Genomic DNA, 27,764 nt, shown 5'->3' with positions numbered 1-27,764 from the left:
TAGGAACTAACAGGGCTGTGCTTGTGTGTCTTTCAGCAAGCGGACGATGTGGCGCAGACAGACGGCTCTCAGCAGCTTCAGCTCCAGCCCTCAGACTCTTCGGAGAAGCAGCAGCCCAAACGGTTACACGTCTCCAACATTCCCTTCCGCTTCCGTGACCCAGACCTCCGGCAAATGTTCGGGGTGAGTCTCAGTCCTCGGCCAGATGGCAGCAGGCTGTATCTCAGAGGAAGGCCTGATTATCAATCCTGTTTCAACTCTGACAAGGACATTGATCTTATATGCAACAGTGCAAAACCTGTTTAGATACTGTAGTTGTAGTCTGTTTTTTTTTTTTCCTCCTCTAAAGGACTAAACTAGGGCTGTCAATTGAACATTTTAATTGAGTTACCTAGTGTGGGCAGTGTAGTCTGATTCCCAAACAATTTAGTCTTATGAGACTTTTTTTAACAAATGAAAAACATACATTTTAACCAGTGTAGTCCGTTTCCTGAGTAAATGAATGAGCCATTTTAGTGAATCAAAAATATACAGTGCAAGCAGTGTAGTTTGATTTCTGAGCAAATTAATTGTATGAACCATTTTTTAACTAATTAAAAAAAAAAAAAACATACAGTTCAACTAGTGTAGTCTACTTCCCAAACAAATGACTCAGTTCTTTTTATTGAATCAAACACATATAGCTTACAGCTAACTGTAAGACTTAAATTGTTGTTCATATGACTGTGTGTAGTTAAAGATACACATTAATATATATATTAGCTAAAGCCAATTATTGCATGCCATTTGTCATTTCTAAAGAGCTGGTAAAAACTGTAACTTGAATGCAATGTAAGTCGCTTTGGATAAAAGCGTCTGCTAAATGCATAAATGTAAATGTAAATGTAAAGTCATTTAAAACTCCTAAAAAAAACTTTAAGGAACCAGAAGCCAGAGACATTTCATATTGTTATAAATTAATATCATATGAAGGCTTTTCTCAGCTAATATTAATGTATTATATGCAACAAAAAAAGAAGCAATTATATGTGATCAATTCAACAACCAAGTAGTATATTATGCAATTAATGTGAACAAAATTATAGACACTAAACATCCATAGTCAGAGCATAGTCTAAATATTTTAACATAACCAAAGTATTTTATTTTTCACTTTATCCCTCCAAGCCCTAGAAAGTACATGACAAAGTGCTAAATGATTTAACTGCATTATATTAGTTTTCGTTTGTATATGTAGCTTGTGACAAGGGATCAGTAAAACTTGTTTTTTAAAAACAAGGGTATTCAATCAAAAAAGTATTGTTATACTGAGAGCAGCATCAGGCTCGGTAATGGTTGGTCATTATTTAGCGTTTCATCCACAACTACTGCTCTTCAATCTGCGTTTAGATGTAAGCACTCTCGGCTAGAATAAAAAACAAAACTAATGAACGGCTCACAGCTTTCTTTAACCGAAGAAACATCTGTGCCCGTCTCACTAAGACTCGAGGACTAGTACAGTTAAACTCCAGCATACCTTTGAATTATCAGCAGCCAGCAAGGGAGCGGCGTTAAACACTGGCAGCTTGTTACTGGAGGCTACAGGCAGCGTAAGGAGGAGAAAAAACGCTGCTGGTCCCCGCTTGTTAAAAACCGGAGTCTGTGTTTACTAAGGGCACTGTATAGCAAACAGTAACACTTAAACTGGTGGAGGACTCTGGGTACAGCCTGACTGCTGAGTCTTGAGAACATCTGTTCCTCACGCTCTTTGTTCTCTCTAAGAGAGGCTGTCCTCTCCTCTCTGCTCCTCTCCCGTTCTGCCCAGCATTGATGTGATGAGCAGAGAGCCACACAGTGGTCCCACCAGTAGAGACGTAATTAATAGCGCTCCTCACTGTGGTTAAAAACTAGAAGTTTATCCTCATTAGGTTTGTGTTGGCTGACAGCTCCGATGTGAAAACAGGCACATGTGTGACCAAGTGTGTGTATGTTTGTCTGAAGAGACTGCTGCAACTTGCTGTGAAGTCTCTCAGGGACCCAGGGGTGCAATTATCCCGTGCCATAGATAGACTAGTGGGAGAGGATGGGATGGACAAGCGCTGCGCACCTCTAAAGTCCCAAAAAAAGTCTGAGAACAGTGACTGAAGCACAAGGGGAGAAGATTTCCATCTACTGACGGTTTCAAACTCCTTAAGCACTTACTCGAGGGGTTTACTGGCTACCCCAAAACCTTTGGCTTCTCCCCATTTTTATAATTCTCAAAAAAAGTATTTTATTGTATTTATTGTATGTATGTATTTATTTATTTGTTTATATTTTTGACAGAAATAAATGACAATATTGACACATTAAAATAGAAAAAAGTTCTTTTAATTTATAATAATATTACACAGTATTAGTATTAGTAAATAGTATTTTTAAATTGTATATTAGTAATAGTGTATTTATGATCAAATAGATATCTAATGTAGATATTAAAAAGATATAATAAATTATATAAAAAATATAACAAATGTGGCAGGAGAAAATATATGTAAGATACCTGTTTTGACGTAACTTTATTAACACAAACTGTTTGAGATTTAATTGTGAGCCCACTGTGTCAACAACAGTCTCAAGACAGAAGTAAATGTTAAATTAAACCTATCTTTCAATGTTAATTCTTTTGATTATTGTAGATAAACAGTCACAGATCACACTCACTTTTAATTCAAGACAGCTTTCTAAATCATTTCTGATTTCTCAATTTAGCAAGATGGAAATTCAATTTGGAATAGCTGATTATGAGAACTGCAATTTTACAAGTCTTTTTCCTCATTCGAGTACACTGGCTTGGGCCGTAGTCAAACAAAGAGCGACGATTAAAAAGCTCCATTACCCAACCTTATTTGAGCCTCATTTTATAATTAGAAAAAGACATCCAAAGCAATTATACAGATGAGTATGTGGATTTAATGCTAGTGTATGAAATTGGTTTTAAAGCACCACCATGACGATTCCACACAGAGGCTGCAAAATTGTGCGACTCCTCCCATAATACTCCCCTGCACTGATTTGAGCGATCCTACACTTCAGTGCATATGTATATACTAGCAATAAAAATGGCCCCCAGCTCTGGGGAAAGTTAGTGTTAGATTAAAACAGGTACCTTGTTATTCTGAATTAATAGACCGTTATTCCCCTCGGTATTTCCCTTGGAGGTTTGAATCTTCTAAAATATTGATCACCCAAGGGACTGCAGAGGTTTACCTAGAATCTCAAACAAGAGCAAAAGCCCCATATGGTTTCGTAATGGGTTTATAATGATACCTGCTTGATTTCCAAACAAAACCATCTTAATGTCACTCTACTGACTCTTTTTTAACTACTCTCCCTCCGTTTTCACAGCAACGCTGACTCGCTTCAATTCTCACAATTCTCGTGAAGCGTTTTCCCAACCTATCAAGTGTGTGGACCACCAGCAGTCTCGCACTGCAATCTCCCATTGATCCTAATTTCATGTTGGCCTACACTCTTATTAAAGCTCTCTGCTGCAAGGCAGTGGCAATGATGGGGCCTATGGTGACTAGCTGTGATTAGTTCGGTTTTCCCAGGGATGACTACCCTGGGAAATATTTCAGCAATTCCATAAGCCCATTAGGGTGGGTTAAAACCATTAGCGTCCGCAGACTTTGTTTAGAGCGAATCGTCTGCGGTCGTGAGCAGGTTCACGCTGAGATGCAAATGCCGACGTTTGATTCCGGCTCTGGCGGGAGGAAAAAAAAGCATCTTAATTTGAACAAATGGAGGGAATCGTGTCAAGTAGCAGCTGTTTGGGTTTGGCTGTGGAATTTGAATTGGGCTGGAAAAAAACAAGCGCGGTAGATCAAGCAACAGCCGGCCGAAATGAACTGCGAGGCGTCACTTTTTTTCCCCCCCCGCTTGAGATCAGAGCAGCGCGCTCAGCCTCCTCCTCGCCGCAAACACACACATATACAGTCCGCCTCGGGTTCTCCTCACGGCTGGGCGGATGAAAGGCGGCTCTTCTTAACCTTATTAGTGACCCGGGCCCTCGATCAATCCCATTGAGCCGTAGGTGCCTGGAAGGCCCATTTCTCCCCTGTTGTGCTGAAATGAAGCCGATGCGGCCTGCTTGACAGGGTAATTAGTTTTAATGAAATAATACAGCCATTTTAGACAGCAATTAAAACCTGCTTTCATTCCTCCCATTAGGGGAACTTAAGGTTTTGCTTTCATTCCGCCGCGTTCCGTAATGATCTCCAAAGCCGGCCGCGTTAAATGGAACGCTTAAGCACTGTTAACCCTCCAGGGAGCTCCGGGCTGGCCGTCACTCCTCTCCAGCGGCCGCCGAAGTGGAAGAGAGAAATGCAAACAGAACCTTTATCACATGTGTCACTTTGTGCGGTTGCTCTAATTGCTGTCCTACACTTTCATATAAACAGTCATGCTTACTGGCAAATTTATAGCGGTGCACCCTGGAGCCTCCTGCTTCCATCTAACCAATTATTCAGACTTGTTCCAAATTACTTCTTAAAGAAGCTGTCTCCTCCTTCGGCTAGAGCAGCGGTGACCTTGGGTTGGCATGTTTATTTATTTATTGAAATAAACCTGCTTGATTCAAGGTCTCATTGTGGAGCTCCCTAACCAGGATCCTGATTAGCATAAGGCGAGGTTAACGTGTGTTTCGTGCAGCGAGGGTGGTGTTTATCACCTCTAATCAGGCCGCAGTTTCTTCAGGGTTCACATTTTGGCCGCAGGTATAAGCGACGTTCAGTCAAAGGCCAAGAAAGTTTAAGCTTCTTTCCTCAAAGGGCAACCAGGCTGTGAATCCATATGCGTCTGAAAGAAGCTTCCAGACAAAGCCGTATCTCAGAGGGAGTGGTCAGCGCCTCATGGCTAATGCTAATTAGAGAATAAAAATGAGAGATTGGGCGTTTCAGAGGGCCGTGAGAATGACAATCAGATAAAACCACAGAACGGAGCGCAAATAGCTGGAAAATAATAACCGAAGTGACAGGTAATTACGAGGATGGTATTCGTCACTGAGATAATAAACAAATATATGGTTTATCATCGGCGATGATGGCTGCTCTATATCCAATTATCCTTTTTTTAATTGAGTCGGGCGTTTGGTGTTAAGTCAAGCCAGAAATACCCTCTCCCGTGGCTTCGGCCAGCTTTTATCAGTCAAAAACACCACAGAAAATAACAAGCCATATCGTGTCATTAAGAGCAGTGGTGCATACACAGCAGGGTGCCGCTGTGATCTTTTGAAGTTTGCTCCCATCAGCAGTATGTCCTGCTCGTTCCCAGAATCCCGACCCAGCCGAGAGCTTCATGTAGTACAATTGGTTTGGCAGCTACAAATATCAGCCCTCAATTAAATTTACATCATAGGATCTGAGTTACTTTTTGAAATATATAAAATGTATTTGTAGTTTTTGTATGTCATGCAAAGTTAATATTTTCTGAATTAATCGGTCTTATTGAGTGAATCAGTTCTGAATGAGTGAAAGATTAATTTACTCGCTTATAAAAAAAAAAAGTCACATTTCCTTCCTGAGTGAATCAGTGTTTTTGAACAGTTCAACTAATTTAATGTTAAAATTGCATAAATCACATTAAACTCAAATAAAATCATCATAATAACAGTCACTTGTTTTATCAAATGAGTGAATGGTTCATTGACTCGCTCATAAAGGCATGCTGAATTCAGAACAACATACTACTCAACATATTACTGGTTCAGAATTCAGTGAGGATTCATTCATACTACACAAAATTCATAATATAAAGAAAGTACTTTTTCAACAGTTACTTGTTCAGAACAAGTACCTACTCGGTGAGTATCCAGTTTCGGACACAGCCAGTCATTTCTTGTGTTCCTAAATTAATCAGTGTTTTGAACAAATCTAATACATGAATGATTTATTGATTCACTCTTAGGTGAATGATTCATTGACTAAATCATGAAGTCAGTCACTTGTCACAAGCTACCAGTACCTGCCACAAAAAGAGTCACTGAAAAATCCCCACTACAAAAATAAAGCCTGAAACTAAATGTTGTATAATATTTTTTACATCTGTAAGTAAGGAATAATTGACGACGGGCCGTTGGATTATTAGAAAAATAATGCACACCCGAGGTGGTGATGCGGTCAGCGAAGCGGAGTGGCCGTTACACCTCGGGTGTGCATTATTTTTCTAATAATTCAACGGACCAAGTCAATTATTCCGCTTATACTACGGTTGCCACACCTCAAGACATCGATCAGATGATATATTTCAAGGCATTCGTCCAGTATTTCTACTTAAATCGCTATTGTGAGTAGGATTATTTCTTCCGCATTTCATCCAACGCCTCCGTTGCTAATTCCAAAACGTCATTTTAAACCTAGTAACGGAGGGTTGAGCCGTTAATAACAGATTAATGCAGTTAATAACTAAGTTATGAGAGAGAGAGAGAGAGAGAGAGAGAGAGAGAGATTACCTCTGTGCATCTCTCAATAGTGTTCGGCAGCAATGTCTCTAGTTATAGTGAAACTTAGTTCCTTTTGTTCACGAACCGCGCCGTTGTTGTTACCTCGCTTGTGAGAAGTCATGTAGTTTTTAAGTTGTTTACTGATAAAATCGTCAGAGTAGCGCTAACAACATTAGCGCGATGTATGCTAGTGTGTGCAAACTGTTATGTGTGTGCGGTCTGTGAGAGAGAGAGAGAGAGAGCGGGAGAGATAGAGTATGTGCTTTCCGTACATAATAAAGCGCAATTTTGTGGCAAAAACATGGACATGATCTGTCGTTTTTATCATATTGTTTACTATATTTATTTGTTTGGCCAGTGTCGTTGTGGGTCTTGGTTATTTTGCTGTTGTAAGACCTTTGAAATAACAGAAATCATTTGGCGAAGTGATATGGTAATGTAATGCGGTCAAGAGCTGCCTGGAACTACATTCGCCGTGCGTTTCCCTGAAAATAATTGCACACCGTCAGAACGTTCGTCAGCCAATCAGATTCAAGCATTCAATGGCCCCGTAGTTGCAGAATAATGTCTAATATGTTTCACTTTATATTAAAAAATATGCAGTATACTTTGCAGTGTTTAAATGTTAAATTAGTATTTCACCCCAAACATAGGTTCAGTCAGTTAACGGTGAGGAAAAAATAGTAAAAGTAACTTAGTGGTGGGAGACTACATACTGTAATTAGCTTTTGTTGTGTTTTATACCAAGTAATGTTAATGCGTTAACCCATTACTGATGAGTCCTGCTCATCAGTATCATTTCTCTGTCATGGCAGAGGAGATGTGTGAAGGTTTGTCTTGCGTGTTCATAGTGAAAGCGGTGGGTTTACTATTTTAGCTTCCTGTGCAATCAAGTGCTCAAGTTTCCTGACAAACTGCAGAAGAGATGAGTTCTAATTACTCCTTCTCTCTCCCTCTCTGTCTTTCTTTCTTTCTCCCCTGTCTCTCCTCTTTTCTTTTTTCCTCCCTGTCTCCTTTTCTCTCCACAGCAATTTGGGAAAATTTTGGATGTGGAAATTATTTTTAACGAGCGGGGTTCTAAGGTAAGTCAGCTGGAAGAGCAGTTCTTTGTCACTTCATACTTCTTCCTCCCCACAGGTCTCCTCTTCCCTTCATGAGCCGAATAATTACAGCTCTTACACAGCAGCCGCAAAGTGACTCAAACGTCACACTCTCACACTCGCTCACACTGAGCCGAGACACGTTTTGGAAAGGTAGCTACGCCGAGAGACAACTGAGCGGTTTCAGCTGAGTACGAGTCAACTTGCCCGGTTATATAATTCAGAGAAGTGAACGTCTGACCAACATGCAGTGATTCTGCTCTTAGAGCTGTCCCACTGTAATAAGATTCAGCTGTTTAAGTCTCCAGTCTTGCGCTAGAAAACGGGTTATATATAGCCATTCTTCCATACAGCGCTGCTGGTCTCAAAGGAGGGTGACATTTTGCTGAGGAGAACTTCTCTCACCTCCTCCTAGGTGATTCAGAGGGGTGAATCTGCTGGAACAAACCATCACAGTGTACTCAACCTAAGCAACGCGCATTATAAGATCAGCCGATCGTTCACAAATAACCTGTTTCCTGCTGGCCTTTTGAATTGCTACGCAGTGGCTCTGTTTCAAAATCTAGTGAGCTGCCTACATATGGAGGCTTGATTCACAATGGATTCCAGTAGAATTTGGCATTAGCATGTTGATAAGCTAACACTTTGATATGTTAGTATGCGTAAAATTACATTGACACACAATTATTGGGGAAAATCAACTTTTAAATACACTAAAGAACCTTTTACTGATTGTTTTCAATATTAAATGATAATGTTGTTTATATTATCGTAAATATATATACCAAAATATAGTATAATATTTACATTATATATTATATTTTCTAATAAGAGTATTTACATTGAAATAAATATTTATTTATTTATGCATGTATATATAGTATATATACATGTGCAGATTTTTACATTTATTTATATGCTGACTTTTAGCAACCATCATAGTTAAGTTGCCTGCCTTTTAGTGTGCACCCATGATCCCTTACTATACTGGATCTGTAGGCAGCTCACTATAGGTATTAGAACAGAAAACGTACTGTATGTTAGTGTTATTTATAAGATAGCGGTTGTGTAAGCTAATTAAATCCGTGATAAAAGGGAAAAACTACAAGTGCTGTGTTGAACACAGTAGCGCAAAATGTCAAAAGGATTAATTTTGCGGCCCATTCCTTTTTGATTTTTCTGTTTCCTCGCAGGCCAAGGACTTCTGGGCTGGTCTTTATTCATGACAAACACAAGGAATGGAGTGTCCATGTATGCATATCATACTCACAGGCCTCCCAAAGCAATTACCAGGCCGTACTTGCAAATTGTGTATGAACTAAAAGACCAGGGCTTGTTCCACGCTCTTGTTTGCTGTGCATACCTAATAGCTGTTCCGGATATGGCGTTTGGGTTGCAGTTGGCCATAACTCACAGCTGACAGCAGAGGTGGGGGTGTGGGGACAGAGCAGGCGCTTCCTAGCTAGAGCGCAGGATTGTATGCATTAAACCTCTGAGCTCCTATATGGCCTTGGAAACATTCCTTACATTAGTTTATATCATTTAATGACAAGGGCAACGTCTGTAATTTATAAAGAATGAGTTTTATGCTTAGCAAGACAGATGGGAGATGCACTAATGTACACATGCATGCATGCCAAATGTTTCAATATTAAGAAATGCAGAATATGTCACTGTTGATTATAACCTTAGATTGTTTTGTCTCTTTTCCAGTGGCTCTCACCCTAAAGTAGGGCTGCACGATAAATCGTATTTTAATCGTGATCACGATTTCTGCTTTTAGCCAGTTTATTATTTATCCTGAAAACATTTCAATTCATTTCAATTTGGCATTAGCATTTTCTTGCATTGGTAACAAGCCCTCAGAAGCACACATGGTTGCGGTTGCCAGATTTAAAGTTTAAATCCCCCAGTCAGAGATTTATTTTTTTTCAGAAATCGATACATTTTCTGACCAGTGGTTGCCTTGATCTTCCATGCGCTCTCTGTCATTACGGAAAAAGCAAACTGTAAATAAACAGGCAAAACTGTAATTTGGAATTTAGTGATCTCAAATAAATGTTATACAACCAGTATGATTTCTTTCATGCAGTTGTTTACTGTGACTAAATCTGCAAGCAAAAAATTTAAAAAAAAAAAATTAAAACAATAATAATCGTGATTAAAATTCATCATTATATTTTTGCCCAAAATAACTGTGATTAACCGTGTAACCATTATTGTGCAGCCCTACCCTAAATTCCTAATTTCACCTCTTACTAATGGATAGAAGTTGCAACCCTGCTGACTGTGACCTCTTTCTCTTCTTTCTTCTTTCTTCTTTCTTCTTTTCACGCTCACTCTATTTGCTGCCCATTCAAATATCTTCAACCACCCTTTTCATCCTCTATTGGGAATCCTCTATGATCACATCATCTCAGGGTTTTGGTTTTGTAACTTTTGAAACAAGCATAGACGCAGACCGCGCACGGGAGAAATTAAACGGTACAATCGTAGAGGGACGCAAAATTGAGGTGCTTTCCTAATCTAACTATCAATACCCCACCATCCCCATCCCATGAGAAAATAAGCGCTATCGGTTTGATGGAACATGCTTGCACAGTCTCATTTCACCGCATTGCATCCCAAACGCATGCTGCATGTTTCATGTGTCTTTGGTTTTGTGGATAAATATTACTTGTGGCATATGTGATAATTATTGTGTATGCGTGTTTGATGTGCATGCCATCAGATTTGATACTTTTTGTTTTGATGTGTATGTGCAACTGTATTTAAAGAAGCTTTTGAACTTTTTATCATCACTTACAGTGTGTTAACCGATGCTCCATCTCTAAAAATATACATTTTATTTTCATCTCGAGATATCAAAGGCCTGTCAGTGTAACTTTAAATCCCACTTGTTTATCCCAAACAGCCGAGGTTTATTTCTTCTTTCACATGTCTTGCTTGAGGACACAGTCTCTTTTTTTCTTTTTCCCCCTCTTCTCCACAGGGCTATTAAGATTTTCTATAGGACAATTAAGATAATTCATGTAATGCACAAACAATACCTAGACCTATATATCAAGGGAGAGTCGAGGCCAGTTGTTTCCTCAAGCTAAATGACCTCCATGGGCCCTGTGGAACGGAAAGCTATTAACGCTAATTAACATGAGGGTGAAATACTAACATGGCTTCTGTTGCCAGCGGCCATGTTTAAATTCCTTTGGCGCCTCCCAACAAGCTGCTTGGTCTCGCTGTGTGTTACTAAAGTCCCTTTAAGGCAAGTCAGTTCACTTGACGGCCATCTTGGTAACATCCCTGAGTGAATATTTTCTGTGTAGGCAGCAGGCATGCAAGTGCAGATTCTATTTACTTGAAGGCCGAGAGCCAAATCGGCCGATGTAAAATCATGTAGCTCAAAAAATCTAGAGATTTTTTTCAGGCTGGTTCAGCTACAGTGCATGAGCAAGTGCAAATAAACCAGTCACCATAAGTGTTCCGATTTCATTCATTTTATGGTGTTATGTGTAACCTGAAGAGCTTGTACAATATGGCTCCTCCTCCCTGAGGTTAAATATAGTGCTCATGAAGCCGCCGCCTCAGGGTTGTAGTGTCTGGGAATATGTAGAACTGTCTAGACAATGTGGCAGATTAAATTGCGGAGAAGGCCTCAAGGAAGCTCCCTCAGCTTGGCTAGTGGGGAATTCCAATATACTCTGGGTTTCATTAAAGCCCATTTCCAGAGTTGCTCTGTTTCATTACATGTTGAACCAGATGTCATCATCCAGCTTTTCTACAAACAGCCTGGATTAGATCCTACATCCAGCAGGAAAACAGAAGATCAGAGCTTGATGGATCGCTTTCATTTTTAGCATCTCATAATTTTTCAGCTTATAATTAGAGCATGTGAATGTTGTTGTTTTTTTTACTTTTTGCGGAGAAGCATGAACCAGATTTTTGTCACACTCATGCCTTTGGCATATGTGCCTGTATTCTTTGTGTTTTGATTTGGGTTTTGTTTCTTATATCTACTTTTTCTTCACAGGTAAATAATGCAACGGCACGAGTAATGACAAACAAAAAAGTGGCCAACCCATATACAAACGGTAAGAGCTTTTGTTTTTCACTGTAAAAAACATTCAGTGGCCCCAAATGTAATTTTATACTTAAAATGAATTAATTTCATTATCAAACCAAGCAACATATCCACAAAAAAGAGCCTAACCCTAACAGTATTTCTAATGTAAAAAAAAAATAATAATTTGAAAACCCAATTATAAAAATAATTATATAAAATTATAATAATGTGTTTTAAAATAATTTTCAACTACAACAATTATTTATTGTTTTATAAATAATTTTATGAAATTCTATTCTATTTTTTGTTTTTTTTTGGTACTTTAAAAAAAACATATATTTGTTAAATGTTTGGTAAATGTGGGCTCTTTAAAATATAAATCCCATTTTGATATTTAACTATGAACTATAACTATGAAGAACAATTTTTCTTTTTCTTTTTTCTTTTTTTCCCTTTTGGACAGTGTATCTCATTTTTGAACTATTTAAATCCCAATTCAAGTGATTATATAAAATTATATATTTTTTTATAATTACTCATTTAAAACTTAATTATTTATTATATTGATAAATAATTATATTAAATTATTATTTGTATTATTTTTAAATAATTTTTAAAAAAAATCCTTGTGAAATGTTTTAGTTCCTTAATGGAAATCCCTCTGGGTTTGATATTTTGTTATCTAATGCAGTTTAAAGTTCGCAGATTCTTTTTAGGGCTGCTATTTTAAGCTATCATCAAGTATAATATAAATGATGTAATGTCCACTTTGTTTCCCGCTAAAAAGGGGCTAAATGTAAAGAGTGATTTCTTCCTCTACAGCTCTCCTTATGCTGTTCGGGAACTCCGGGGGGAGAGCTTAGCTGATAGGGATCAGGGTAGAGAGGTGGCTCATTCAGCGCAGGGGTCTTGGTGGGGTCCTGAGCACTTCCGCTGATGCTCATTCCCTCAGACTGCAATGGAGAGAGAGACAGAGAGGGCAAATAAAAGAATCAAATATATCAGCAGCAGTGTAGACCCCCCAGCTCTGCTTCAGTCACAGCCAATGGGGAGTGAGAGGAGGCTATTTTACAGCCCCCATCTATCACTGACAGCACACCGGACAGCACTCACTACTCTCTTGCTCTCTGTCTCTCATTCTCCCTCTCCCTTTCGCATCCTATATTGCTCGCACTCTTCCGAATGCCCCGATATTGCCACCCCCTAACTCCTTCAACTTAAAGTCGCCTTAAATATCTTCCCGTCATATCACATCTCCTCCTCTCCCTCCTCCCCCTTTTCTTTTGTTCTTCCCTCCGAATCTCTACAGTTTCTTTCCAAATTCCCGCCAGTCCCTTGAATTAATCGGCGAAAGATCGAGAAACAAACACTCCACAGGTCAAGGCGATAAGCATTCGCAGCTAATTCTCTCTTCCCCTGTGTATTCCTCTACAGGCTGGAAGCTGAATCCAGTGGTGGGAGCTGTCTATGGTCCTGAATTTTATGCAGGTAAACTGCATTTGAGTGTTGTGGTCACAGGGCCCCGCTCGGATACTTACTTTGATTCACTGTTCGTCAGATGTGCTTTGATTTCTAGATCAAATTCAGACACAGGCGCTTCAGAGAGACACTTAAGAAATTATTTTCAATCGCGGCCCAGTTCTCCCATCCCTCACGGTGCATTTGACAATGCGATAATCAGCCAGGCCATCGCAGATTAGGAGCCGTCTTTGTTTGACTGACTTGTTGTCTTTTTTGTGCTGTTGTTTGCCCTCTCGGTCTTTGATTTCTTTATTGCCCTGAGTTCTTTGAGCCCTGTGCATCCTAATGAGGGGGAAATGGTATTACAGTATTTCATTTGGAAGAAGTGCTGAGCACATAGCAGCTCTTTAACGGCCTGCCTTTTTGCTCATTAGACTAAAATCTGTTCATTTCAGGACAGCTTTACAGCAAAACTCTAAATAACCATCGGTGACAGAAAGCAGTCGTTTATCATTTTTATCTGACTTTTTCCCCCTCCTTTTCCTCCCTCCCTCCCTTGATTCTGGCATGCATAAACGCACAATCCAACGCAGCCGTTACATGAATCGAATGTGCGCGATAAGCATATGTAGTGCGCGTAAAAATGCAAATATGCTAAGCAATCCAGTGCGTGTAAAATGTTTATGCATGCTTTGACCCCTAAGTATGCTCTGAAACATGCATGTGATTCCTTCTCTAATTGCTACAAATACACCTCCATGCCTCCCATGTTAACATACACCTTCCCGAAACATCCCATCAAATCAGATTTACCCTGGTCCGGCACTTCAGCGGCTTGGCTCGGGGAGCCAGTGTCGCTTGATTTATTGGATGCTAATTTTTCAAGTCGTCTTAACATGCCTCTAAAGTTCGCCAAGCCTAAACGACACCATATGCCTCCTCTGGTCCCTGGGGGGTGCCCGGTGGAGAAGCGACAAAATGGAAATAAGATAAAGATTTCGCTTACTAAATAAGGAACCTTCTGGAATGGCCGAAACGGATGCCCACGTGTTGCCCCTCGTTTCCCTCCCACCGTTCAAAAAAGAGGGAAGCTTTCACGTGAAATAATTATGACTGCATTTAATGTACTTTGTTGGGGGAGGGGGCGGTGCTGAAATCGGATGTAAAGGTGATTAATCACTGTTTATCAGTCCGAGTTTCTGTGCGGGAGATCAGCGGAATTGGGCACCATAAATCGCGCGCTGCTGACAGCGCACTCCGTCTCCATTCGTCCGGGTGCTACAGGTTTATTGTCCTCAAATCCCATTCAGGAGAATGACTGATGAGGGCCGCCGACTGCCTGCTTTTAACCTCTTCCAGGGAAGTCGGGCTTCTCTCTTCCCCGTAAGACTCCCTCCCTGGCTCTCATTTCTCCACTCCTCTAGCTTTTCACAGCCTTCTCTCGACATATATCGCTAATTCTATTTCTCTCTTCATCTAAGCCTGGGGTGTTTTCCATCTGCCCTTTTCTTACTCACTCATTCTATCTTTAAATCTCAATATCTTCCTTCTCTCGCCTTCCCTCAGTCTCTCTCTCTCTCCCTCAGGCTCTTAACTAGCACTCTGTAGCCAAAGCCAAATTAGAGATGCAGACGCGAGGCTGAGGCGCTAACCGTACACGGGAAACTTAATTGTGTAATCTTAGGGTCATTTTTCCTAACTTGCTCAATCCGAACGGGCAGCACGTGCATGAAGGCGTGGAAAACATAATATTGATTGATTGGCAGTTCTCTCAGCCAGTGAATTCGGTCCATGGCAGCATGTTGAGACAAACGCAGCCAATAAGATTAAAATGCAAAGTAGAGAGCAAGAAGCGTTCATGTTTTAAATAAAGATGATAAAATATTTGCAGGGGTGTTTGGTTCCAGGTCATCATTGCCTCAAAACGTACAGACAGTTTTATTTCAACACAAGTACTCATTGCATTCTCAGTGTTGCCACGAGAGGGAGCTATAGCGGGCATTAGCTAGCTGCCGTCTTCTACGTTTATACAGTTTGCTACTGTCATGGCAGAACTCTGAGAATCAATTTGAACAATTTAATTAGTTACATTAATTAGATACATAGGTATAAAATGATATAATTAGCTATTAGAATGACAACACATCCAGTTTAAAGGGATAGTTCACCCAAAAATGAAAATTTTGTCATCATTTTCTCACCTTCATGTCGTTCCAAATCTGTATGAGTTTCTTTCTTATGTTGAACATAAAAGTAGTTATTTTGAAGATTGCTGGTAATCAAACAGTTGATGGAAGTCACTACTATAGAAAGTCAGTGGGGACCAACAACATTTGGTTCTTTAAAAAAAAAAAAACAACTTCAGATTATCTTCTTTTGTGTTGAACATAAGAAAGAAACTTATACAGGTTTGGATATTGGACTTATACTTATTTTCTGCAGTATTTCAAAAGACAATGGAAAAAAACCTATTGGCTTTTTGTAGAGGGAATCAGAGTGATGCTCACTTCCAAATTGATTCCAAAATTCCAAAAACATAACTTGAAGTATACAAGTATTAAGTATATTCAAGCATTCACATCTCTGTTGAATACTTGTGTAGAGTACATTTGGGGCCTTATATTGAATCACTTAATGGTGCACCTATGTGTGTGCACTTCTTTAAAAGAGCTGGAGCATTGTGGGCATTTTGTGCTTTTTCAATTACAAAACCACTCAAATAGATCCATAATTGAAATTAAGCAGCCTAATTACAATATTAGAAGTATCGGGGGAGGAAAAAAACTCCCTTTAATCTAGCAATGGTGTAATTTTCCTCATGATATGGGTTTATCGGTGGTCTGATTATCTAAAGATGTTTCACAATAGCACGCAGTCTGAGAGAGGCCCTCACCCGGCGATTTCCAGCCGCACCGTATTAAAGGAGCCAGTCTTGCAGTAAATGAAAGAGTCCCAAAGGGGTAGGGGATGTAATTGCCCCCTCACCTTCATCCAAACAGCCCAATGGGACGCTTTCCAGCATTAGAGATGCCCCTGTGTAAACCCAGATAGATGCAGCAGTGTGTCAGCGTCCTTATCGCTTTAAACTGTAGATGTGCAGATGTGAAGGGTTTCGACCCTCTCCACCTTCTTTTGTGTTGAAATAACAGGGGCGCACGAGGGCTACAAGGATTTATGCTCACGTACACTTTTGCCGTTGTGTGTTTCGTAGGCTTTATGGAGTGTCATAACTGGCTGGAATGATTTATGGCTTATTATTGAATCGGTGCTGCGTGCAGACCCATAGCTCATTATGAGATTACATTTATGTACGTCATGGCACACATAATGTACACACAAAATCAAAGAAAATATAAGAGCATTGCCCATGACTGGAATTCGGGATAAATTGACCATGGCCTGGCATATATCAGAGACGACCACTGTTTGGCATATTAACACCGACTCTATAGCTTAAAAGGGACAAATTAAAATGTCAACGGCTCTGCGCTATATCAAAACGAAAGAGCAAACGCCTTACCTTCAGCCATCTGTCTTTCTTTTTCTTCTGATGAAGGGCTGTGCCGTACCTCTCCACCACTGATTGGTGTGTCGCATACAAGAGGTTTTATTGTTTGTTTATTTGTCTGAGTGGAGATAACGGAGTCAAAGGGAAATTATACCAGCACTTGCGAACCCCAGAGCCAAAAGTTTGCTGAATGTGAATCGAAGATGTCTTTACACCAAGGCAGTGTGCTAAATATATAGACATACATATATGTGCTTAAAATAAACCCAGCTGACCTCATTAAAAATGGTAGCTTTGACACATATTGACTATTAACTGAGTGCTGGGCTGATGTCTGTAAAGTAATGATCAGGAGGAAGCACAGGTTTTGTTTGAGGACATGAAATAACTGAAGAGGGCTGTCCTGTTCCTCTGAGATGCAGGATAGACAGCGATAGTGTCATCGGTGCATAAATGAGAAAGAGAGCTTTGTGGGCTGCACTGCTGGGCTGTGTTTTGCTTGCACAGTACTATGGGTAATTATGGTCCTGTCATTGACTCATCAGGGCCATACTCAGTGAAGGTTAAAGAGAGGCTTGGGTGTAACATGTTCTTGATTTAACTTTTTTTTTTTACTGTTTTACTCATTTTCCCAGTGTTCTGTTTTGTTTATTATGTAGGTTTTTCTATAATTCTCAAATATGTTTTTCTAATGTCTCGTTCTCTCATATTATTTTGGTGAATCTCACACTCTCAAACTTGTCAAGAACATACACAGGTCATATGTCACACAAAAAAATATGTGCAAATAAATGGAACTGCACACTTAAAAAATTCCAATAAACAGAATTTGAATAGAGAGTAATGTTTTCCAACATCCAGCTCCTTCACAATATGAGATGTGCAGTTTACTTTACATTTTTGTGCTGTTTTTCCGGATCCTGCACCAGTGTTTATCTATTTTTTGGATGTGCCTGAATTCTTTTGTCAATAAATGACAATAAAGAATATATAAATATATATATATATATATATATATATATATATATATATATATATATATATATATATATATACATACACACACACACATATATATATATATATATATATATATATACATACAGTATATACATACAAACATATATATATAAATACAGTATATACATACAAACATATATATATATATATATACACACACACACACACACATAACTACTTTAGTTAAAGCTGCAGTCCGTAACTTTTTGGGTTAAAATGATCCAAAATCAATATTTGAGCAAGTACATAACCAGCCAGTATTCAAAACTATCACCTTACTTTAGCCCGATTCACAACGGTTAGTTTATAATAATGTTTTCTAATTTGAGTGGTACGGGTAGGTTTCTGCTGGAAATTTGAGCATGGCACTGCATCATTACATCACGTCTGTAAACATAAAGAAGTTGTCCCGGCTACTAGGCTATCGCATGTGAGGATCCTGCAGGTGACAGATCGTTTAGCCTTTTCTCACAGCACCTAGAATAATTAAATGTATCATTTTGATGGCGGATTGTAATCCAGAAAGGATTATGTGAATTGAAATTAAATTATATTCCAGTTTTAAATGTGCTTCTGATTACATATAGCCTAGGATTACACAAGATTTGTATTTTAAAGACAACCAGTTCAAAGGAAGCATAGTTTGCTTTTTGGGTTAAAAGAATTTCTTAACATGAAATTCGAATGGTATGACAATTAGAGATTAGACTGTACAGAAATTAAAATCTACACGCTAATACACACTATACTCATTGTCACGCAATGCTGATGTTGTGAACATTAATAATTTGAGAATAAAGTATAACAATAATAATAATTTGCACGGTTAGATGTGATATGAGCTAACTGATCATTAGATTTAATCACCATTGGTAGCGCGATTTATTGTAATTCTTTTTTCCTCAGTTGGTCAGAACAAACGTGGCAGACTTGTTACTTACTTGTTCAGATGGCAATATATGGTGAAAATTCTTATTTGGGTCATATATTCCAAGACGTAGGCTAGAATCTGTGATTCCTGAGTACAGTATCCACACCGGTGCGGTGACTGACTGCCACACATTCACCTCAAACTATTAGATTCATCCGTGCTGGAGCCGTGCCGGAACACCGGATCACAACCCCACGCATGGAAGATAATTCCACACAGAGCTGCAATTCCAGGTTTTCAAACAGAGATGGCGACAAAGAGGCAAAACGTACGGACTGCAGATTTTAGTTAACATGAACTAAGAATAAACAACCCTTCTACAGCATTTATTAATCTTAGTTAATTTTAATTTCAACATTTACTAATGCATTATTAAAAATGAAAGTTGTGCTTGTTAACATTAGTTAATGCACTGTGAATTAACATGAACCTAACAATGAATGACTGTATTTTCATTAAAAAAGATTAATAAAGTCTGTAATAAATGTGTTGTTCATTATTCGTTCATGTTAGTTAATACATTAACTTACATTAACTAATGGAACCTTATTGTAAGGTGTTACCAAAAAAGGTGCATTTATACTTAAAGTCATCCAATCAGATTAAAGCTTGTGAAACTGAGAAAGAGCTTTCCACTTTTATGTGCAATATCCATCTAATGGATTGCGGGCAGTCTGTGGGAATCTGTGGCCGAGACTGTGTGAAATGTGACCTGGACATGTTTTCACCTATTTATTGTTACACACACTGTTTCAAGTTTCATTCTCTCTGTTTCACTTTCACATCCGTGTATGTTTCCTTAACATGCATAAAGCCTGATTCTCTCTCTCTGTCTCTCAACTCTGCCACCTCTCCCAGTCTTGACCCTGAGTTGTCCCTGCTCTCCTCCAGGCTGGGTCTGGCCCCAGTGGTGGCGTGAGGCTGGGGAAGTGTGTGGGGGGAGAGAGATGAGGGATGGCGCCAGCCTGTGATTGCATCTCTAAACAACCCTCTCCATCTGCTCTCTCAGCCCCGCTTGCCAGCACCTTGTGTCTCACCTACAACAACCTACCATCTCCCCTGCCTCGCACACACCCCTCCAGAGCGGGAGAGCAGCCAGACACACTCTCACACACCCCACGCTCAAGCTTTCAGAGATAACCACAATAGAGAGGCTTCCCCAGACAAGGGATGCCTTAGCGTTTCATTCTCCGGGCGCTCAGTTTAATGCTAAATATTCAGTTGATAAAGCCTGGAATTTTTGTTTAGTGCAGTGTGGTTATTATGGATAAGAATTGTGCATATTGTTGGGCCTGTGCTGTTTATGCTCTCATTTGATTCTTCATGATAACTTAATTATTGCGTCAGATGCATAATATATCTGTGCCACCCTTGATAGCACAGAAGTTGATATTAGTGTTTTGGGTGTTTTTTTTAAGATTACCTTTGCCATCATGTAATAATCACTAAAGCTTAATCTTTAAAAACTCTTAAAAATATTTAATAATACTGTTAAATGTAATCTTTATCATGGATATCCATTATTCATACTGTACATTATAATGTTGTCATCCTAAAATTCCCTAATATAGCTTTTACATAGTTTTTTTTTTCTGTAGCAGATTTTAGTGTTTTAATATATATATTTTTTTATTAATTTAATATATTTATTAAAAAAATATTTATTATTTTAATTTAATTTTAAATATGTTAATTTAATATTTATTTTAATATTATTTTAATAGACATTTTTAATTATCTGTCATTAACATGAAAATAAATATCAGCCAGAATTTTAATATTGATGAATCAGTTGATCCACAAGTAACTTGCAATTTTATATTCCAGTCACAAATGTTGGCAGTAAGCCCAGAAATCCATATTTGGCATTTGTTTAATATGTGTATTAACTTAATATATTTATTTTAATATTTGTATTAGAATTTTATGTTATTTATTTTTAACATACTATTTTAATATAACTGCCATAACAAGAAACTAATTAACAGCTTGTCGTATTAGCTATCACTTCCTCCACAAGTAACGTGTAATTTTATGTTTCAACCATGTCATCAGAAATCTCAGAATTCAATGGTACACCTTTAATAAATATCACCTTTTGAATTTGAATGCCTTTTTTTTTTTTTTTTTTTTACTTTAAACACACTTTTAATTGTATCAGGTTGCCACAAATCTGGATCCTGAAGCAAAACCAGTCGAGAATCACTGACTGTATCATGCTTCCATGCTTGATGTGTTGTGCCAACATGACGCACCATTTGACATCCATCAGAGTTGTTTTAAAGCATCACATTTTAGGATGACAGTGTGTTGTCACACTACCGACTGAAAGCCGATTGGCGGTGACAGGTGTGCCTCTTAGAAGCAAAAGCTTATGTCACCTTCTTTCTTCTCTCCTTTTCTTCCAGTGACAGGCTTCCCCTATCCCACCACAGGGGCGACGGTGGCTTACAGGGGCGCCCACTTGAGAGGCAGAGGTCGTGCCGTCTACAACACGTTCCGCGCCGTGCCTCCACCCCCTCCCATTCCTGCTTACGGAGCGTGAGTAACCCTTCATCCAAAACATAAACATGCAGTATCTGCAAATGGCTCACTTTGTTTTGCCGTCCAAGCCTGAGGCCATTATTAGGTAAAATTCAGCACTTAAAAACGCTGTTATCAAAGGGCCATTTTCGCATTATATGTGCTACTGCCTTAACCTGCAACATGACCGCTTGATGGCTATAAAGTGCGTTACACTCTAATGGCGAGCCCTACCGGTTTTCCCCAGTGACAAGACAGAGCAAAGCCCATTATAAAGCAACATTACTTTTCTCTAAGCACAGAAAATGGCCGTCTTTCCTAATCTGCTCAATTTTTTTCCCTTCCTCGCAGTCTGGGGTGCATTGTTTTGTCTGCCGAATGAATGCATCACTGCATAATTTATTTTCTTTTCTATACAGCGCGAAGAAACTCCATGGATGTTCGGCACTGATGTATTGTGTTTTGTTATTTCTTGTTGTGTTTTTGCAGTGTGGTCTACCAAGATGGCTTCTACGGTGCTGAGATCTATGTGAGTATGCTCTGTTTTTCCCCATTCCAATGCTTTTTCCACTGTTTCTGTAAAAGAATACAACGTTGAAGACATGGCGCTCATGTTGCTCACGTTCGCTATGCCTAACCTGAGCAGCTGGTGCTGAATCTTTCATAAGGCCAAGGGTCAGCTTAGGTCACCATGTGCAAATCCACCAGGATGGCCGTTTGTGGTGTACTAAAAGCCTTGTTGGCGTCCCCTGTGCATACCGTTACATGGCACAATGAAATTGCATATGGCTCAACCACTTCCAACTTGGCTTCCTTTGAAGCCTGTAGTTGATCTTTATGGATTTTAGGATAACATGCTAACATGTACAGTGTGGAATGAACCAAAAACGAACCCCCCTACGCACTTAACGTGTCATTCTTCCACATTTTATCTCCACCGCTGCTTGGTTTTGCTCTAAGTGGGTGGAAAATCGTGCCTGATCAAGTTGATGAAGTCGACGTTACAGTGTTTTTGTTTTAATCTATGGCACGCGTTTGATCCGCCTTTCCCTCAGCATCCATTAAAATACAGCCCAAAGGCCTCACGCTACAGCCCGAGATTGTGCCCAGGCCCTATTGTTTTTGACAGGCCGTCAGAACATATTAGTCAGTCAGGTGATCAGAGAGCGTGCCTCCCCTTCCCAGGATTATTTCACTGCATGAAAAATGGAAATTAATTCAACATTTAGATCTAAAACAAGACAAATGAGCGTGGACGTAACTGCGATGCCTTTGCCTTTACCTGGCACGCACGATAGTATGTTTGCCGCCAAGTTTGCAAACTCGTAGCCAGGTCCGTGGCTACAGTCCCAGATAGATCTCTTTGTCAAACGGATTTTGACGAATGCGCGTAGTATGTTTGCTTGCCAATAAAGTCAGAATCCTTCTCTGTGGACCACCCTATCAACTTTTCGAGTAACCTGAAGTTTAGGTAACTTATACAGGCAAAGTTAAAATTAGCATTACTCACACTCATGTTATTCCAAACCTGTATGTTGAATATTTATCTTCACCATGTAACTTGATGTTTTCTTCACATACAATGACAGCTTGTAGTGATCAGGTGCTGTCAAGCTCTAAAAGAGCACTGTTAATGTAGTCTTTAAAACTCATGTTTAATATATTCACTACTGTTCAAAAGTCTGGGGTCAGTAAGATTTAAAATAATAATAACAGTTTTATTCACCTAGGATGCATTAAATTGTCTGTAAATACACTTGTATTTGAAAAATTACACTTTAATTACACTTTAAAAAGTTATTTTAATTTGCAAAAATATTTAACAATGTTTACTGTATTTTTGATCTTTTAAACTTTTAAACGATACTGTATAAGCCTTACAAAGTGACATAACTTTGTGTAATGAAAAGATGTAAATTAAGTCATTATTCACTGATATTCATCAATTCATCAACATCAATGGTGCAGGTTGGACATCAGTAACCTTAAACATTACTGGTTTTCAAGTGTCTCCTAACCAAATGCCAAGATGTCAAGCTTGAGATTTTAGAGTGTTTTTTATTTTTATTTTTGGAGTTCCTCAAAAAGCAGCATGCAGGTTTGGAACGACATGAAGTTGAGTAAATAATGACATAAATATCGTATGTGGTTGATCTGTCCCTTTAAATCCATCTGTGTGAGCCGGTGAAACCACTGGAATTAGGAAGCTGTAACTTCTACAGAATCCATGTACACAATCTTCTGTGACCTGATTTTTCTTTGACTCCAGTAGCTAAACATTTGATCTTAGCAGAGTAGCATCGGACATTAATCCCGAGCTGAAAAATAAATGAGAGCATCTATAATTCAGCGTGCAGTCCTGTATCTGCGATGCCTCAGTCCTGCACGAGCTCTGGCACCGCGATTATTCACATAATGTACCAGTGATGTCAGTGTGCAAAAATAACAAAGAGCGGAGCTACATTTCATTAAAACAGACACTTCAATAAACACCCCAGCCACTTAGATACTCGCTCACAGCTAATACATTCCCCGTTGTTTAAAGCTTGGCATGTTTGGAGTGTAAGCACAAAACATCACCCCGAGAAAACTAGCAGACGACGCTCGGTTCTTGTGGCTAACTGTCTCGGCTAATGTCATTTGATGCTGCTTACAACACGCCTATTAATAGCTAGCTTGAATGGAGCAATTAATAGCTTTGTCAGATGTCATCTAATGCTTATACAAGCAATATTTAGTGTTGTCTTGTGCCGTTCTCAAGCCACGGATGAGCACGTTGTGTGTGTCAAGACCGCTCCCCTGGGCATCGAGCCAGGAGACTCGTATTGGCCAGCCACATTAATTAAAAGGCCCCTTCAATAGCTTCAGCCAAATCTTCCATTTGGTTCATTCGCAGTAAGCAAACATTGACTGATTTTAATTGTTTATACCAGATTGCCACTTACCATGCTGATCGATAGTTGCCCAGCCCTGCCATTTCAATTGATGGGATTGATGCACACTGGAAAGACAAGCCGTTGGTTGCACCTCTATTGCTGCACTCAGCGTAGATAAGTGAAGATGCTCAGATGGTTGGCTTTCGGACTCGGGCTGTTAGGCATCTGTGCCGAGATCTATATGAAGAGCTAATGCAGTCAATCTGACAATTCCCCATTAAACAAAAAGGCTTCACAAAAAGCTGTATTGGCAAACTAAATACCACCTAAATCACTCAGCGTTGATTTTAGTGAGCATTGACGGGGCTTTTCAGCAGCACTCTTAAGGATGTAACTGAGCTTTTGGGATTCACTGCATTGTAAGGCTCTGCAAAGAGATGGGATAATGTATGAACGGTCCAGTTGTATTGTGGACAGATGGTTCTAAAAATTTCATGTCACCGATGCCCTGCTGTTTGCATGTGTCTAACGGATGCCCTTATGTAATTGACAGGGTGGCTATGCAGCATACAGATATGCCCAACCGGCCGCAGCAGCTGCAGCGGCCTACAGTGACAGGTAAGAGTCTTTTATTACTTGGTTGATGCTTAAAGACCCCAGTAAAACAACACTGGTGATTTGGGTCTATGAAGGCATCTAAATACAGTTTTTGACCAAATTTGAGAATTTTCAATAAGATATCAAAGAGTGAACTAATTTTTAATTATCTAATCGAAACCATTTGAGGTGAGGAAAATCACACTTTTTGAATACGAATGGAGCTAGTTATCCAGGTTCACATAAATGTATTTTTCGGGCCACTTAGGTTAATGCAGAAAATAAAAAATAAAAAAATTGAATATAGACAAAGAATTTGCTTTGGCTTCCACACAGTGATAGTATAAAAGCCATTTATTTAGTCTTGGAAAATAAAATATATATATATAGTGCACTTAAAATTTTATCTCAAACAGTATAAATGGATGTTTATACATGAAACTATATAAGTGCTATTAGATGAAAAGTCCTGCCCTGTTTCAAAAAGAAATCTGTCAATATACTGTAAGAAAAAAAAATGCATTTATCAAGCCACTTCTTTGGGTCTAACCTCATTATTTGACAAATTGAGATTAAAAACATTAATCTTTCTCTGATTTCAAAGAATGATGGTTATGAGTAAACAGACCATGTCTTTTAAAGCCTGGCAGGACATTATGCACTGCAACTTTTAACTGCATTTGAGTTCTTAAGTCATTCTGAAAAGTGTTTTCCTCAGCTCTGAAAGATTGGTATGAGTTGACAGATCTCCTCTCTTATTAAACTGGGTTAAATTAGATCATTTAGACTTTGCTTCCCTATCTTTGATACACTCTCGCCCTTTAAACTTGAATTCAACCTGAATTTCCGTAACCACTTAGCTTACTCACTTCAGGCCACAGGGTTGAGTGTGTATGTGTGTGTGAAGACGAAGGTGGTGCAGGCTTGTCAGTAATTTATCCAGGACCTGTGGGGACCCTGTCAGGTTGGATCAGGCCAGGCACTGGTTTAATCTAGGCAAGATTGAGCGTGTCAGTGCCGATAAGGCACGGCCCTGCCTGCCAGCCTGAAGAGCCCAGATAATGTAAGATTTATCAGAGCCAAGCACAGATCCACATCAGAGCAGGTGACAAGACTGGCATTCCACCGCACTTATTTCAGCCCCTTCCCGCGTCCCCTCTTTCCCTCCAACTCTCCTTTTCTCTCTCTAGCTCTTTCTGCATCGCTTGTCGTTCAGCTCCTTGCTTTCACATAAGCCAGCTCTGCGTTTCGCACTCTAATTTGATATGTCATGGCGGAGGGGTTTAAAAGTAAGTGTTTAAATGACACAGACTCCTGAACTCACCTCTTAACAGAGTATTAATTCTCTTATCATTTACTCACGCGACTTTCTTTCTTCTGCGGAACACAAAAGAAGATATTTTGAAGAATTTTTCAAACGTTTTTGTCCGTACAATCAAAGTCAGTGGAGTTCAAAATAACAGTAGATTCCATTGACTTCCAAAAACAAACACAAACACTGGGACATTTTTCAAAATAACTTATTTTGGGTTCCCTAGATGAATGAAAGTCATATGGGATTGGAGCAGCAGAATGATGAAAAAAAAATTATTTGCATAGCTTTCCTTTAAAAAAATATTGCTTAAAAATGAATGGTTTTGTGTTTCATCTTATGTTGTTCCAAATCAGTATAAATTTTCTTTTGTGGAACATAAAGGAAGATATTTTGAAAAATGTCTTTTTTGTCCATACAATGGAGGTCACCAAAATAGTCACCAAAACTGTTTGGTTATGAACATTTTTCACACAGAAAAAAAATGGTGTAGAAGCGATTTTCATTCAGAAAATGTTAGCAAATTTAGAAACAGCAAATAACACGTTTCGAAATTTTGAAATAGAAAAAAATGAAATAGTATTTTTGTTGTGAAACATACTCCAATAATCTTTATTTACAACTACGTAAAAATCTTTTTTACACTGCCACATCTTCTTTTGTGTTCCTCAAAAGAAAGAAAGTCACAGAAGATGAGTAAATGATGACAGTATTTTTATTTTTAGGTGAACTATCACTTAATTATAAAATGGAAACCACTTTAAAGGAGAAAAATCACTCTTTTTGAATGGAAATAGCTATCCAGGTTTACTTTGGAGTGGGTCATTCCCGCTGCCCGGTTAAGCTGCAGGTTAAGTAGCCTGGCCCGGCTGGAGTGTTACGGGGATTCCCAGCCACCCTCGTCTGCACTATCTGTCACAAGCAGTTAAAATCCCCTCCGCTCGGCTCTCTCACTCCTCTGAGCTGGCCTGACCTTTGATGTTGTAATAATCCCGGACGACAAAAACCTGGTCAGATCCGATAGTATTTCCATATGTAATAGCATGTCTGGGCCCAGGATTTCCCCCCTCTTTCCTCTTTTCTCCTCTCTCAGTCTGTGCCCTCGGCACCCGGCTCGGCCTGCCTTATCTGCTCCCTGCAGGCCCTCATTTGCAAGCGTGTGTTTGTAAGGAAAGTCAACAAATGAAGAAGGGAAGTGCTGGGGGTTAATAAATAAATAAAGGAAGAAGTAAGGCCCATCTTGGAGGAATTAGTTCCAAATCGGTACCAATGAAAAGAGTCAGAGAACGCCACCAGCCCTGTGCCTCTTTACAGTGCAGCCTGGGTAAACAAGAGAGGGCAAAGGAGCATGAAAAGGATAAAGAGAGCTGTGAACATAAACTCTCTGCCTCCTTCACTCGCTTTTTTAATGCACACACACAACAACACAAAATCCAAAGCATCCATACATCTCTTTCCTTGCTGGGTCCTTCCTGTTCTGCAGTACTTTTAGAACTTTGTAACTTGAAACAAACTTTGAAAGTTTGAATTTGCTAATGTTGTCATTTAAGGAAGTATTTATAGAAAATGTGTTTGTGTATTTATTTAAACTTTTGATTGTTTACTTGCTTACACAAGCATGAAAACTAAATGAATTCATATATTTTTGTATTTTTTATGTTTGAATTTTTAATGATACATATTTGTGTAATCATATTTCAAATAAGAATATCAATTAATAGCATAAACAATCACAGAATTGATCAAATCCTTTGCTAAAAGTTATTGATTTTTATGCTATTTCTTTTTCCACCAAAATTGTGTCACTTCCTGGTCGCTTTTGTTAGTTTAAAGGGATTATAACATGAAAAATAAATGATATAGAAAGTATACATAGAAAAATAATTACACAACATTTTGATTTGAGGAAAGAATAT

At 39.0% G+C, this 27,764-nt stretch overlaps 1 protein-coding gene across 17 annotated transcripts in view; it reads left to right on the top strand.

Moving 5' to 3' along the window:
- The window catches only part of rbfox3a (RNA binding fox-1 homolog 3a), a 450,519-nt gene that overhangs the window by 409,071 nt on the left and 13,684 nt on the right, over positions 1–27,764 (top strand). For 14 of the 17 annotated variants that reach the window (XM_058792708.1, XM_058792719.1, XM_058792718.1 and 11 more), the window contains 8 exons: positions 37–183; positions 7,489–7,542; positions 9,981–10,073; positions 11,588–11,648; positions 13,055–13,108; positions 20,949–21,081; positions 21,553–21,592; positions 24,493–24,557. In XM_058792708.1, coding sequence (XP_058648691.1) covers positions 37–183; positions 7,489–7,542; positions 9,981–10,073; positions 11,588–11,648; positions 13,055–13,108; positions 20,949–21,081; positions 21,553–21,592; positions 24,493–24,557 — 647 coding nt within the window. The remainder of the gene's footprint in view (positions 1–36; positions 184–7,488; positions 7,543–9,980; positions 10,074–11,587; positions 11,649–13,054; positions 13,109–20,948; positions 21,082–21,552; positions 21,593–24,492; positions 24,558–27,764) is intronic. The other 3 variants (XM_058792720.1, XM_058792709.1, XM_058792722.1) reach the window with 3 other exon arrangements.

This window comes from Onychostoma macrolepis, chromosome 12 (assembly GCF_012432095.1).
Source record: "Onychostoma macrolepis isolate SWU-2019 chromosome 12, ASM1243209v1, whole genome shotgun sequence".
NCBI lineage: Eukaryota > Metazoa > Chordata > Actinopteri > Cypriniformes > Cyprinidae > Onychostoma > Onychostoma macrolepis.
The sequence above is the reverse complement of the archived record's forward strand: the minus strand, read 5'-3'. Positions and strand labels throughout refer to the sequence as shown.